General features: G+C 39.7%; 1 protein-coding gene across 1 annotated transcript in view; it reads left to right on the top strand.

Annotated features, from left to right (window-relative positions):
- LOC124594429 (serpin B6-like) overlaps window positions 1-16,481 on the top strand; it is a 126,554-nt gene that overhangs the window by 73,799 nt on the left and 36,274 nt on the right. Inside the window, exon 4 of the mRNA XM_047132804.1 lies at window positions 13,070-13,277. Coding sequence (XP_046988760.1) covers window positions 13,070-13,277 — 208 coding nt within the window. The remainder of the gene's footprint in view (window positions 1-13,069; window positions 13,278-16,481) is intronic.

Genomic DNA, 16,481 nt, shown 5'->3' with positions numbered 1-16,481 from the left:
GATGAACTGTGTGATCAGTGATTGTAAAAAAAAAATTATGGACTGTTACCTGTACCTTTTCTACATGATTGGTGCCACTAGGACATGTTTAATTTGTGCTCATAAACTCTGATGAACAGTGTGATCAGTGCTAGTGAATTTTATGGAACTGCTTCTGCTGAGAGATGTGACTTTTTGCTGTTTGCACCTGCTCAATATTGCTGGGTGCCACTGATGGACTGCTTCTACTGAAAAGATGTCCCCTGTTGCTGTGTGCACCTGATCAACATTGCTGATGCAACTGATGGACTGCTTCTACTGAAATGATGTCACTTGTTGGTGTCTGCACCTGCTCTCAACATTGCTGGGTGCCACTGATGGACTGCTTCTACGGAACTAATGTGACTTGTTGCTGTGTGTACCTCTTGAACTTTACTGGGTGCCACAGATGGAACTGCTTCTACTGAAATAATGTCACTTGTTGCTGTTTGCACCTGCTCTCAACATTGCTGGGTGCAACTAATGGACTGTTTTTACTGAAATGGTGTCACTTGTTGGTGTCTGCACCTGCTTAACATTGCTGGGTACCTCTGATGGATTGCTTCTACTGAACTAATGTGACTTGTTGCTGTGTGTACCTCTTGAACTTTACTGAGTGCCACTGTTAGAACTGTTTTTACTGAAATGAAGTCACTTGTTGCTGTCTGCACCTACTCAACATTGCTGGGTGCCTCTGATGGACTGCTTCTACTGAAATGGTGTCACTTGTTGGTGTCTGCACCTGCTCAACATTGCTGGGTGCAACTGATGGATTGCTTCTACTGAAATGGTGTCACTTGTTGGTGTCTGCACCTGCTCTCAACATTGCTGGGTGCAACTGGTGAACTGCTTTTACTGAAATGAAGTCACTTGTTGGCGTCTGCACCTGCTTAACATTGCTGGGTGCATCTGATGGATTGCTTCTACTGAACTAATGTGACTTGTTGCTGGGTGTACCTGCTAAACTTTACTGGGTGCCACTGATGGACTGCTTTTACTGAAAAGATGTCACCTGTTAGTATCCTTTTTTTTTGTATAAACTAATCATTGAAAGCATTTTATGTGAACATTTGTATAAACTGATTTTTTGTATATTGTGTAAACTATTATGTAAAGTCACATGTAGGAAAAGAAGTTGTATTGCTTACTGTATTTCATATATTAGGTTAGTAAAAGGTCAGTGCAAAGCCAAAATTTTTAACTAATTATGTGATATTTAGGTATTAATATTATCTTTTATTTTTGTCTGTATTTTTCTGGACGAATTTGGTGGTATTTTCACCACCAATGCTGGCAAAAATACCATCAAATTCTGGCCTGCGGAGGAGGGGCATATGAAAGGTGGCTACACTGTGCCACTGCGCCAGAGAGTGCGCCAAAGAGTACTATTAAGCCGCCTCCACAGTGTGTGTTGAGAACTCATAGAGAGTGCTTGTCGAGAGCTCGTAGCAGTGTGTGCGTGGGCAGAGCTCGTGGTTGTCGTGAAGTTGGAGCGAGATGTTGTAGTAAGGAGTGTTTGTTCAATGTTTTATCCAGTTATTTGATGGGAGAGATAGCAGATGTTATTGTAATGAGTGCATTTCGTCAATATATATGAAGGTAAAAACCACAATGTTCTTTTATTATTTGTGTATCTGAAATAATGCGTCACTACAGGTTCAGTCAACAAAGCATCTGGCTTGTGTTCTTATATTAGAGTGAATTCTGGTTTTCTTGCGTAATTATAGTTTTCTAATTTTCTTTTGTCACGTCAGTATAGTTGGTATTTAAAAATTCTTGTCTTGTTGGAGAAGAACCGTGCCAGATGTGGACGTTGAGTCACACTCCCACATACAGAATAGTTACATTTGTGCTTGGATTTTGTAGGTTTTATAGTTGCTGGGGACTTAATTAATTAATTGTGTTTACGAAAATCTACTTACATTGTTTGTTGCAGTCAGATAGCGTAATAATACTGGTCAGGGCCAACCGATTACGAAACACAGCGTAATCGGACATACAGCTACTAAAAGAAAAATCATTTTCAAAATTTATTTAATTAAGCCCCCATGCACGTGGCGACCCTGCCAGGATCGTCCCTTGGATTTTTCTGATTGTGAAAATTGTAGACTGTAGTATTGTTGTAGTGATTTGTAGTTTATTAATTGTAGTCTATTTTGCATGTGTAGATTTGGTAATTGGCATTCTTCTAATGGTATTTTTCAAAATTTAATTTTTATTGCCTTGTACACGCGTTTGACAAATTAGTGCAATTATTTCAATTGTTCGATTGATCGTGTCTGAGGGAGACATTTCATGTGAATAGTATTGTTGGAGATAAGGAGGCATTGTGTGTAATTTTCGTACAGTGACGAATCTTTCGTATATTTTGTAAATGATTACGCGGTCAATGAAACAGGCAAAAATGATGAATAGTCAGAATAACGAAATTGTTAACATGGCGAACTCGCCAACAGAGGAAAACAGTGTCATGAGTAATGTAGTGGAAAACAATTTAATAAGCAAGGAAAATAGTCCGGTAACAGTTCAAAATGTTTCTCAATCAGAAAATTCACAGATTACGAGATTAACGACAGAAGAGATAAAGCAGTTGATGGGTGCTGTACTAAATTTGGAATCTGAATTAAAAACAGTGGGATCTGAATTAAAAACAATTAGAACTGAGATGCAAGCAATGACAACACGGTTATGCTCAAAAATAGGAGCAATTGAAACAGAAATAGGAACAACTAAAACCGAGATGAAAGCAGTGGGATCACAGTTACGATCTGAATTAGAAACTGATAGGGGAACAATGGAAACTCAGTTAGGCTCACGAACGGGGACATATTTCAAAAACATGAAAGACGAATTAAAGAGGGAAGTTAGAGAAGAAGTACAACCGATTTTGAAGGCTCACAATAATAGTTTAATTTCAACAGAAATTAGACAAGAGGAACAAGACAGAGAACGGGAAGAAAAAGATCGCGTGATAGGACAGAAATTTTCAGAGTTAAATTTACAACGTGCAAACGATAAGGAAGAAATAATTGAAGGAACCGAGGAATCCGTACCAAATGACAGAATAAATAACTTAACGCAACAGTGTGAACAGTTAACTACTAAATGTGACAATACCGAAACCCGAGTCGCGACACTTACGGAAGACGTAAATAAACAGAAAGGACAATTAAGTGACTCATCGGAAAGAGTTGAGGAGATCTCAGATAAATTGACAAGTGTTAGTTTAGCAGAAGGGTGTGAAGAAAGTAATTTGTTTCATATACGAGATGCAACAAGAGAGCGCCAGGCGCGCGAACTTTACAATAATCGACATTCGGACCGGGACAGACGCGGTAGGTCTTTGTCGCCACGAGGCGAAAACTTTGATTATAAACACTTTTTGAATGTCCGGAAATTTAAGATCTTCCGTAATTGTAAGAATGACATACATCCATGTTCATGGTTAGATCAAATTATGTACGCACTTCCGCCAAAGTTGCCATTAAGTCACAAACTTGAAATTATGTGCAGTTATTAAAGTCCTCAGGGGATTCACTACTCTAAGTGAATATGTGCCGTAGCGAGCACAGGGCCCCGAGCTGTAGTGGTGCTATTTCCCTTTTAGTTTTCTGTACCGCTGCCTACTCTTTTACTATTCTTTGCATCTGTCAAAACAACTCTTCGACTATCAATCTATCTAGTGAGTAAGAACAATAACCGGATATGACTGTTGTACCTAAAAGTGACTTTGGAATTTACCGTTTGGACTTACTATATTTTCTGCAGCATTCATTCGTTGTCTAAATGAAATTTTACCTGTTTATCTTGGTGACAATATTACTTCATATGTTGACGATATTATTATTGCTAAACGTTCTTGGAGTGAGCGCAACAAAATTTTGGATTCATTATTACGTATTTTGCAAGAGTTGGCATTACAGTGAACTTAGAGAAATCTGAATTTGGTCGTTCACAGGTGAAATCTCTCGGTCACATTATTTGTACAGAAGGTATTCTTCCTGATCCAGAGAAATTAGACGCTATTCGTAATTATGCTGTTCCTACCACAAAACGTGATGTTCGTAGTTTCCTTGGTGTCTGTAATTTTCTTCGACGCTTTGTTAAATTGGACGATTTGGCCACACCTCGTTTATGTGAATTATCTGGAAAAAATTCTAATTGGTGTTGGGATGAGGAAGCTCAATCAGAATTTGAACAACTTCGTGATGCTTTAGTTGCTGCTCCACTTCTTTCACATCCGGATTTATCTAAAGAATTTTGTTTGGCGACGGACTCATCATACAAAGGCCTAGGTGCACATTTATTTCAAGAGATAGAAGAAAACGGCGTTGTAGTACAGAAGACTATTGCATTTGGAAGTCGCGTTCTCTCTAAATCCGAAAAGAATTATTCGATTACGGAACTTGAAGCTTTGACTGTTGTTTGGGCTTTTACAAAATTTCGCACATTTTCGTTTGGCAGACATACTAAGGTTTACACCGATCATCGAGCTCTGGAATTTCTTATGTCAACAAAATTAACTCACGGCAGATTGTCACGATGGGCGTTGTACCTACAGGAATTTGACTTTAGTATTGTTTACATACAGGGTTCTTCTAATATTGTTGCCGATGCTTTATCACGTGCACCTATGGGTCTGAAACAAAGTGCTGAAGAGGACTGCAAGGAAAACAATTATTGTTTGATGTATATTCAAGGTGTTGCGTTTGAGAACTTTATTTCGTCTTCGCTCCAGGATATCGGTAAGGAGCAAAATAAGGATCCAATCTGGAAGGACATTAAGGAGAAGTGGAGGAGAAAGGAAAGCGTGGCGATTAGACAGCATTATTTAGTTCGCAATGACATTCTTTTTAAACGAAAATCGGTCGACAGCTTCGTTTGGTTAGTTTGTATTCCTGATGAGTGGGTCAATAAATTGATTTGGTATACGCATTTCAGTTATGCACACTTTGGTCCCAGAAAATGCTTTTATAAATTACGAGAAAATTGTTACTTCTGTAATATGGAAAAACGTATTCGATCTGTTCTTGCCAAATGCAAATTATGTCAAATGGCTAAGCCTCCAACGATTTCTCACAGAGCACCGTTGTTTCCCGTCATTCCAGCGAAATTAAAGGAGATGGCTGCAGTTGATTTGTTTGGTCCAGTGGTTCGATCTACTAATGGTTTTGCGTACATTTTCGTAGCAGTGGAGCTGACATCAAAATATGTATGTTTTACACCTTTACGCAAAGCAACAGCTCGTTCAGTATCTAATGCTTTCATCAAACATTTTCTTAAAGAAGTTGGTCATGTTGATAAGGTTATATCAGATAATGGATCACAGTTTCGTTCTAAAATTTGGCTTCGTACTCTACAGCGTCGTAAAATTAAACCAATCTTCATCTCACTTTTTCACCCTCAATCTAACGCTTCAGAGAGATGGATGAAGGAAATCAATAAATTGTGTCGTCTTTATTGTCATCAGAATCACAGAACTTGGGATCAGTATCTTCATATTTTTCAAAACATTCTGAATGAACTTCCTAATGACTCAACTTCTTTACCGCCTCTATTGATATTAAAAAATAAAGTACCAACAAATCGCATTTCTGAAATCGTTCCTTTTCCGCCTTCGCGGAAACTGCGGCATTCTGAAGTTGTCAACCTGGCTCTGCAAAATATTGCATCTGCGGCTGCTAGAAGAGAGAAATCAGCGAAACGTCCTGGTCGTTTAAAAATTTTTTCAGTTGGTCAAAAGGTATTAATTAAGTCTCATCGTTTGTCTCACAAAGGAAAAGGCTTGTGTCGCAAATTTTTTCTGCTTTATAACGGTCCATATAGAATTCGAAAAATTATTCATGATAACACTGTCGAAGTAGAAACTCTTAAATCTCGACGCTCTAAAGGAATACATCATATGTCAAACGTAAAGATTTTTGTGGAATGACATACTTGTGAGAAACTAACAGCTACATGTAAACATGCGGAGAATACAAGGATGCCGCGCTGTGTTTTGGCGGCGGCACATACTCAAAGCAACAGTCAAGTCTGCGCGCCGCACAAGGCAGTCGTTGACCGCGAACAATTGCTTCCTACGTCACGCGCCTACAGCTGATCGAGCGCTCAGTGCGAATGCACTGACAGCCGTAAACAAACACACAGTCTAATTTCTCCGACTAAATTCAGTATAAAGCTATAGTGACTTGATGAATTCTGTTATTAACATTCAGTATTTTTCAGGATACGGTTGTGTAAAATATTTAAGAACTTCAGGTAAATTCTGTGCGTCTCCGACGTTAAGAGGACTTGCTATTGAGAAATTTTCAGGAAGAATGTAATTTCGAAGAAGAAACTAATAAACTAAAAAGGTAACTATTAATTGAGTTTATTTTTCAGGTAACATAAATTCATTTAGGTACGTACTTTAGACGTAATTTGCTGCTCGCAATTACGTGATTCATACTTTGTGCTACTTTCATGTTCTATGAATTTACTTGTAAAGCGACGTGCTTGCGTATGTTAACTGATTTTGACAATGATTATTAATGAACTGGGTTGTGACTTGTATATTATGCATCGCTTGGCTGCTATGCTTTTTCACTGATGTCATATTTTTTAATTATGTGCCTGCTGTGCTTATTTATTTAAATTATAATTGTAACCTGATTTATTGTGCTGATGTGGTTAGGTATGTAAGTTATACTTTGTGATTTATCTGCTTGCGCCTTCATGTTTACTTATTAAGATGACTTATGAACATTTATTTGCGTATGCTGATATGATGATAATGACCTGTTTATTACGTAAGATATATGTTTGCTGCTTTTTGTATGGATTGCATATTTACACATTTCTGTTTTGTTGTCATAACTACTCTTCAATTTAGAATATAGAAATGCTGATATACTGTGTATAAACATAGAGTTTAGGTCACACTACTGTATTAATTATAGATTGTTCGCTTGGCAGAGCCTCGTTGTAGGGATTGTGCTGCATCCACTTGTTGACATTCTGTTCTCTACTGGTATATTTACTCGCTATTGCCTGTTTTGCTTACGCTAAGTGCCTTATATTTTTAAGATAAGAAAATTAACTGCTATAATTCGACGAACAACATTAGTACAAGAAACTTCATAGAAGTCACATGAGCTGGAGGTTTTATGAAAGCTGTATAAATTTATGCTAATAGGAAGGAAGCTAACGACATGACAGACCGAAACTAGGTTTAGACCATTGACAGTATTACACTGCATTTTCGTGAGCAATTGAAATAGGAAGTGACACTTGACACTTGACACAAAAAATACTCCACATGTTTGCTTCTGCTATGATTCTTGAAGTGGTGTACACACTGTGAAATATTATGATCATTCACATTCCCTAATCGTACTTAATTACTGGGAGTTATTCGAACTAAGTCTGTTAGAGGTCATGTATGCATTTCTTTGTTTATAATTCATAATGAGTAGAAAATTTGGGTCAGATGGATTACACAGAGGTTGTGTGTTGACAATGTGTCTTCGGATTGTATGGGATGATGAGGTTTGCATTAGGATTTTATCTGTACTTGTTCGAGGAGACTGACTAGAGGAAAGAGTTGTGTTGGAAGTGAAATGATATTGGTGCTGAGGTTTATATTTATCGACGTATTATTGAGGTATAGAGATTATATGAAGTTGATGATTATTGGAGTTTTTGTGGACAAGAGGTAAGGTAAATGATATTGATGATAAGACGTATTGAAGAGGTATTATTGAGGTATTATTGAGATTGTGTGAAGCTGATGATTATTGGAGTTTTGGTGTATAAGAGGTAAAGTAAGTGAGGAGCATATTTTTTTTGGTTGGTCTTATGGAACAAGGAGGATGAAGATAGCAGACTAGAACACTAAAATAGAAGGAAGATAGTCTATACACACACTTTGTTAAATCACTAAGCAGTATATACTTTTTTTTGAAGAGAGGAAGTAATTGCATATCGTGGCTCACTGACAGTTGTTCAACAACAGTACATTTTGATCTGGCTTGGCAAACATTCGTCTTGACTTGATGACTATGACGTTGACTAACTATTATTGACTGTTATACATTGCTGCCACTACTACTTGATACACATGATGAACATTAAATTTTGACAGAATTACATTTACACAATTAACACTATTCAGTTACACAGTAGTACTTAATGTGAATGAAAGATGAATGAGTGTGTTTTGTGTGTTTTCCTTTCCTAATCCTACCCACCTATCTCCTAAGTATTATTTTATTTGTTTGTAGTGGCTTGCACTGACACCCATAAATATTATAGGTTTACTGGTATTTGTGTATTGTAATAGTTAATAGGACAATTATCTGATATCATTTGTGTGTTTGTTATGATTTGTATGTTACTGTAAAAGCATTTGTATGTGCATTCAAACTATTGTTCATGCCTGAACTGTCTGATTAGTGAAGATAAATATTCTGAACTCTTGCCTGCACTTTTCAACATGATGTGTGACATTTGCTCGTGTTTATTTTCTGCTGATGAACTGTGTGATCAGTGATTGTAAAAAAAAAATTATGGACTGTTACCTGTACCTTTTCTACATGATTGGTGCCACTAGGACATGTTTAATTTGTGCTCATAAACTCTGATGAACAGTGTGATCAGTGCTAGTGAATTTTATGGAACTGCTTCTGCTGAGAGATGTGACTTTTTGCTGTTTGCACCTGCTCAATATTGCTGGGTGCCACTGATGGACTGCTTCTACTGAAAAGATGTCCCCTGTTGCTGTGTGCACCTGATCAACATTGCTGATGCAACTGATGGACTGCTTCTACTGAAATGATGTCACTTGTTGGTGTCTGCACCTGCTCTCAACATTGCTGGGTGCCACTGATGGACTGCTTCTACGGAACTAATGTGACTTGTTGCTGTGTGTACCTCTTGAACTTTACTGGGTGCCACAGATGGAACTGCTTCTACTGAAATAATGTCACTTGTTGCTGTTTGCACCTGCTCTCAACATTGCTGGGTGCAACTAATGGACTGTTTTTACTGAAATGGTGTCACTTGTTGGTGTCTGCACCTGCTTAACATTGCTGGGTACCTCTGATGGATTGCTTCTACTGAACTAATGTGACTTGTTGCTGTGTGTACCTCTTGAACTTTACTGAGTGCCACTGTTAGAACTGTTTTTACTGAAATGAAGTCACTTGTTGCTGTCTGCACCTACTCAACATTGCTGGGTGCCTCTGATGGACTGCTTCTACTGAAATGGTGTCACTTGTTGGTGTCTGCACCTGCTCAACATTGCTGGGTGCAACTGATGGATTGCTTCTACTGAAATGGTGTCACTTGTTGGTGTCTGCACCTGCTCTCAACATTGCTGGGTGCAACTGGTGAACTGCTTTTACTGAAATGAAGTCACTTGTTGGCGTCTGCACCTGCTTAACATTGCTGGGTGCATCTGATGGATTGCTTCTACTGAACTAATGTGACTTGTTGCTGGGTGTACCTGCTAAACTTTACTGGGTGCCACTGATGGACTGCTTTTACTGAAAAGATGTCACCTGTTAGTATCCTTTTTTTTTGTATAAACTAATCATTGAAAGCATTTTATGTGAACATTTGTATAAACTGATTTTTTGTATATTGTGTAAACTATTATGTAAAGTCACATGTAGGAAAAGAAGTTGTATTGCTTACTGTATTTCATATATTAGGTTAGTAAAAGGTCAGTGCAAAGCCAAAATTTTTAACTAATTATGTGATATTTAGGTATTAATATTATCTTTTATTTTTGTCTGTATTTTTCTGGACGAATTTGGTGGTATTTTCACCACCAATGCTGGCAAAAATACCATCAAATTCTGGCCTGCGGAGGAGGGGCATATGAAAGGTGGCTACACTGTGCCACTGCGCCAGAGAGTGCGCCAAAGAGTACTATTAAGCCGCCTCCACAGTGTGTGTTGAGAACTCATAGAGAGTGCTTGTCGAGAGCTCGTAGCAGTGTGTGCGTGGGCAGAGCTCGTGGTTGTCGTGAAGTTGGAGCGAGATGTTGTAGTAAGGAGTGTTTGTTCAATGTTTTATCCAGTTATTTGATGGGAGAGATAGCAGATGTTATTGTAATGAGTGCATTTCGTCAATATATATGAAGGTAAAAACCACAATGTTCTTTTATTATTTGTGTATCTGAAATAATGCGTCACTACAGGTTCAGTCAACAAAGCATCTGGCTTGTGTTCTTATATTAGAGTGAATTCTGGTTTTCTTGCGTAATTATAGTTTTCTAATTTTCTTTTGTCACGTCAGTATAGTTGGTATTTAAAAATTCTTGTCTTGTTGGAGAAGAACCGTGCCAGATGTGGACGTTGAGTCACACTCCCACATACAGAACAGTTACATTTGTGCTTGGATTTTGTAGGTTTTATAGTTGCTGGGGACTTAATTAATTAATTGTGTTTACGAAAATCTACTTACATTGTTTGTTGCAGTCAGATAGCGTAATAATACTGGTCAGGGCCAACCGATTACGAAACACAGCGTAATCGGACATACAGCTACTAAAAAGAAAAATCATTTTCAAACTTTATTTAATTAAGCCCCCATGCAGTTGCACTTCTGTCACATTGAACGATTCTCTTCAGTCCTCGTTGGTCCCGTTTTTGCAGGGTCGTTTCCGGCCGCAGCGATCTCGGAAATTTGATGTTTTACCAGTTTCCTGATATTGACGGTATACTCGTGAAATAGTCGCACAGAAAAATCCCCACTTCATCGATACCTCGGAGATGCTGTGTCCCATCGCTCGTGCGTCACTGTAACACCACGTTCAAACTCACTTAAATCTTGATAATCTGCCATTGTGGGAGCAGTAACCGATATAACAACTGCACTAGACACTTGTCTTATATAGGCGTTCCCGATCGCAGCGCCGTATTCTGTCTGTTTACATATCTCTGTATTTGAATATGCATGCCTGTACCAGTTTCTTTGGCGCTTCAGTGTACATCCTTCCTGCTTCGTCCACCATGTGTAATTTTTTTGCTTCCAAGGTAGCAAGTGTCCTTCAATTCTCCTATATCAAGGTTCCCAATTTTGGTGTCATGTTCAATAATCTCATTTCTGCTCGTTACTTCCTTCTTTCTTCGGTTAATCTCAATCAATATACTGTGGTCAGCAGACTCTTCATTCAATGCAGTATGTCCTTCAATGTTTTCAGCGAAACTTGCACTCTATATTGTTCCAACCAAAATTTTGATCTCACTTCTGAAGTCATCTTTTATTTCGGCCATTGTTTCTTCGATGTACAGATTAAACAATAGAGGAATAAAACTACATTCGTTTCTTACGCCCTGTTTAAACCGGGCGCCTCGTTGTTTGTCTTCCATTCTTATTGCTCCTTCTTCATTCTTATACCTATGTATTTAGACGTCTTTCCATACAGATTATTCTAATTTTCCTTAGAATTTTAAACACCTCTTGCCAATTTACGATGTCCGACGCTTCTTCTAGGTCGATAATCTTATGATAGATTCTGTGGTTTTTTAAGTCATGCTTCCATTATCAAGTGCAACGTTAAAACTGCCTCTCTTTCACCTTCCTGAAAATCAGATCGACAGACATCTGGCAACTCCTCGATTTTCTTTTGCACTCTTGTGCAATAGCCTGGTAATAGGATGAAAAGAACCATGCTCTTTGATGAGCCAGATCTCAACAACAGACCACTTTGCTCCCTCACGTAGAGCATGTTTCATAATGGTCTCGCAGGTATTTTATTTAGTCTACTGGAATTGAACAACGGGCCGGATCACCGACAGTCTGGTCTGGCAGCTAAAAATAGTTACTTGTGGCCATACTGGCTACGTTTGGGACCCTTGACTGAGTAAAATAATTACTTTTTTTCTGCTGTCATAGGTTTCGTTTTATGTTTAATTTAGCATACTCCAACGCGATTTGAGCGTTTTCTGCTGATCTTCAGGCGTTTAAACATACAGAAACTTGTTACTAAAAAATGAAATGTTTTAAGCTAAATCAACATAGGTCTTTGTTTAGATGGTTCAAATGCCTCTGAGCACTATGGGACTTAACATCTGAGGTAATCAGTACCCTAAGACTTAGAACTACTTAAACCTAACTAACCTAAGGGCATCACACACATCAATGCCCGAGGCAGGTTCAAAATGGTTCAAATGGCTCTGAGCACTATGGAACTTAACATCTGTGGTCATCAGTCCCCTAGAACTTAGAACTACTTAAACCTAACTAACCTAAGGACAGCACACACATCCATGCCCGAGGCAGGATTCGAACCTGCGACCGTAGCAGTCGCGCGGTTCCGGACTGCACGCCTAGAACCGCTAGACCACCGCGGCCGCCTCCGAGGCAGGATTCGAACCTGCGACCGTAGCGGTGGCGCGGTTGCAGACTGTAGCGCCTAGAGCCGCTCGGCCACACCGGCCGGCAGGTCTTCGTTTCCTTTACGCTGCTGGTGTGGCTGTTGATGTATTTGGAGGAGGGCAGGGAGCAATAGATGGCCACAAACTGACATTCAGTGTTGTATTCTGCTGGTGTGGAGCTGTCTATCTTGTTTATTACGACTGACACCACTACGATTCTGGCGCCCTAAAGATTCGTTTTCATCATTGGTACACTGGCGGGACTGTCGTGACATGTTACACTATATCAGTGTTTATTTTGGCACGGTTTTTCGACGTAATTCACTGCACAATTTTTTCTACATGCATGTCAACACCATATACAATTGACAGAGTGTGTTAAACGAAACAAAACAAAAAAGTGACTGATAGTAGAAAGAACAAATAAGAAACAAAAAATAAACCCTGTGCAGGGAATGAAAGACGCAGTGAGAAATTTATTGTTTTCTCTACAGTACTTATAACCACAAAGAATGTTACTACTGTCATCAGTAACTGTTGATAACATATACAGAGATGAAGGTTCTTATCGCTATTACAGTAGTAGTCGTAGTATGCATACAGTAATTAGAACGCCTTAATAAGTTTTACACATTAATGTTAAGTAACTTATTTTTGTAATAATAAACTGCAAATTTTTGTTCCAGGGATCTCAAAACGTGTTACTTGACATAGCCAACAAAATATATCTACGGAATGGTTCCGAAATCAAGAAGGAATTCAGGCAAACTGCTGACAGGTTTCTTGCTGGAGTTGAGCAGATAAACTTTGCTGAATCAGAACAGTCCAGGAAAACAATTAATGATTGGATTGAAAGCAAAACTCATGGAAAGATAGAAGATATGATTGGGAAAGGTAACAGAGATTTTTAAAGGGTGCTTTTACAAATTCTTTTACTTTTTGCTACTCGCCTGTTTAAGTGCAGATAATAAAGATGTAACAATATCTCTCACCTAGTAGCAAAAAAGAGGAAAAAGTCATTCATTATCAGATGTTTTTAGTTCTATTACTATATTTTTTCTCGCAGCCGTATAGTGACTCCTACGCAGTCGCTTGCTTTCCTGCAATAGCTAAAGTTTTTGAATTCAGTTCTGTAATGAGTGTAACGTAAATATTGGGATTGAGCTAGACCTGTTGTTATGCTAAATAAGTCACTATTCAAATGTGCAGTATCAAACTCCAGGTGAGAAAGAGATTCTAATCCCATCCCAAACTATTGCGACCTGTACTGTGCTGCAGATTCACTCTCCCCTACCCCATAAAAATGGTCAAACTTTCATCTTCTCACGGCGAGATCTACCTATGTTTCAATATTTAGCCATAGATCGGAACCCCATCTAGTAGTCCCTCAAATCATCTAATCTCGTAAATATAATTGCCGTGTAGTCATTAATTTGTCTAGGTTCGAAGGCTGACACCTCCATTTGATGTTTGAGATGATATTGACGATTGAAACACAGACAAAAGCTATGCGTGATGTTTGTTATCATTCAGCGCAAGATAAAAAAATGCACGACTTTAATATGTGGTCGTCAGTGTAACTGCTTATCAGAATCAAAGAGTCCAGTGTCATCTGAAGTTATCGCTCCCAACTGCCATAACTCACTGAAAACCTCTGGCAGAACTTTGCACTTTAACAGAGGCAGCTTCTCTTATTGTGTTCGCTGGTGACATAATTCTTATGGCATCTACCAAGCCCTTCGTCAGAATTACGAAACGTCTTCTGAACCAAATTAGCATCTGCACAATTTCTCTCACCCCGCATAAAGTGAAATGCCTGGGACACCTATTAGTGCAAATGTGACAGTGTGATTGATTTTATCAGCCATCACTTCCGTACTCCCCTCTGCCTGAGTGGTTCATTTTAAATGGTTCAAATGGTTCTGAGCACTATGGGACTTAACATCTGAGGTCATCAGTCCCCTAGAACTTAGAACCACTTAAACCTAACTAACCTAAGGACATCACACACATCCATGCCCGAGGCAGGATTCGAACCTGCGACCGTAGCAGTCGCGCGGTTCCGGACTGAAGCGCCTAGAACCGATCGGCCACACCGGCTGGCCTGTCTGAGTGGGTGCTTATATAGCCTCTCACGCAACTTTGATATTAACTTCTATAAAGGAGCGGTAGGGGACGTGCACTGTGTTTCATACTATTAATTAATCACAATGTAGCTGAAACATAAAATAAATACCAGGTGCCACAGACAACTAAAAATAGCCAGAATAAATGTCTCACTCTGTAGAGTAGTGTGCGCTGGTGTGAAGCTTTCTGGCAACTTAAAACTGTGTTAGACCGGGGCTCGAACTCGGGACGTGGCCTTTTGCATACATGTGCTCTACCAACATAGCTACCCAAGTACGACACCCGACCTCTGCTCATAGATGCAGTTTCGCCACTTCCATCTTCTACCATCCAAACTTCATGAAGTTTTACATCAGCGCACACTCCGGAGCAGAGTGAAAAATTTATTCTGGAAACATCCCCCAGGCTGGGGCTCAGCCATGTCTCTGGAATATCCTTTCTTCCATGAGTGCTAATCCTGAAAGTTATGCAGGGGTACTTCTGTGAAGTTTGAACGGTAGGAGGTGAGCACTGGCGGAAGTAAAGCTGTAAGGACGGGTCGTACGTCGTGTTTGGGTAGCTGCATTGGTAGAGCCCTGCCCGCGAAAGACAGAGGTCCTCAGTTCACGTCTCGGCTCAGCACACAGTTCAATCTGCCAAGAAGTTTCACTTAAAATATATGTTGATATTACAGTATTGTAGCTTATAACCCTAAGAATGCTCGTAACAAACTTGCCCTTTGTACACAACAGTAATAGTTCTAGTTACAGAACTGCCTCGAAAATCCTACGACAGGAGGCTTGCTGGTAGCTACCCTGCAACTAATGACAACACCTGGCACAGATTGCACAGAACGGGCACGGTTGACTCCCACCACGTCCGCCAACACTTTCAAGTCCACCGTCAGGTAAAAACGGTGCCCTCGCCCTGATGCAACCGCGGTCATGTCGGCTTCGCAGTTGCCGTTGAGTCTAACAATGGTCCTCCACTTCGTGGCCGCATCGCGCGTTCTTCTATCTCGGGCAACAAAGGAACAAGCACACCCCCTATGCAGCCCACTGATCACTCGACCCTGTACAACAGGAATGAATGGTGCCGTGCCCATCAGGGCAGAACATTCCTTACTACCCTGCACTTTTTTTTTTTAAGTAATAGTGTTTCCAGCATCTGCTCTTGATGGAAGCGACCTCTTCAGCCCAAGAAATATTCCGCTTTCCACGACGATCATACAGTACTATAGAGAAAGATGTATCACTATTTTGGCAGATAGGGTGGCCTCTTCCTTAGCAGAAGCTCACCTGTGGTAGAAACTACACATCTCTCAACTTGTGTCCTCCTTCCGTCAGGCAACTTCAGGAAAGCCTTCAATGTGCTAAACTCGGTAACTTGGACCTTGCTCACTCTGCCTACCCCGTCGTGTTGGACACTGAAAAATGGTCACGAACTAAGTGTATGAACAGTGTTCGTTTTGCCGGCTAAAATGGTTCTCTTCACGAGGGTACGAAATACATAGGACAAATCGTATTGTACTCATGCGGCATATTACATATTAAAAGTTTCTTTAAATACGAATCTATTAGATATAGTAATGAGGCAATGGCACTAAGGTTCGGACACGCTGCAGATCGGCTGCCCTACGTAATTTCAGCCGTATTCGTAAATGACGTTTTATACATCGGATACTGTCACATTAACACAATACATTACTGAACGTGTCATTCCTTTTAATTTTCTGCCGTGGACAGAACACTGGTTGGATATGACATTTATCTGCTATGCAACCTACACTCCTGGAAATTGAAATAAGAACACCGTGAATTCATTGTCCCAGGAAGGGGAAACTTTATTGACACATTCCTGGGGTCAGATACATCACATGATCACACTGACAGAACCACAGGCACATAGACACAGGCAACTGAGCAAGCACAATGTAGGCACTAGTACAGTGTATATCCACCTTTCGCAGCAATGCAGGCTGCTATTCTCCCA

This window comes from Schistocerca americana, chromosome 2 (assembly GCF_021461395.2).
Source record: "Schistocerca americana isolate TAMUIC-IGC-003095 chromosome 2, iqSchAmer2.1, whole genome shotgun sequence".
Taxonomy (NCBI): Eukaryota; Metazoa; Arthropoda; class Insecta; order Orthoptera; family Acrididae; genus Schistocerca; species Schistocerca americana.
The sequence above is the reverse complement of the archived record's forward strand: the minus strand, read 5'-3'. Positions and strand labels throughout refer to the sequence as shown.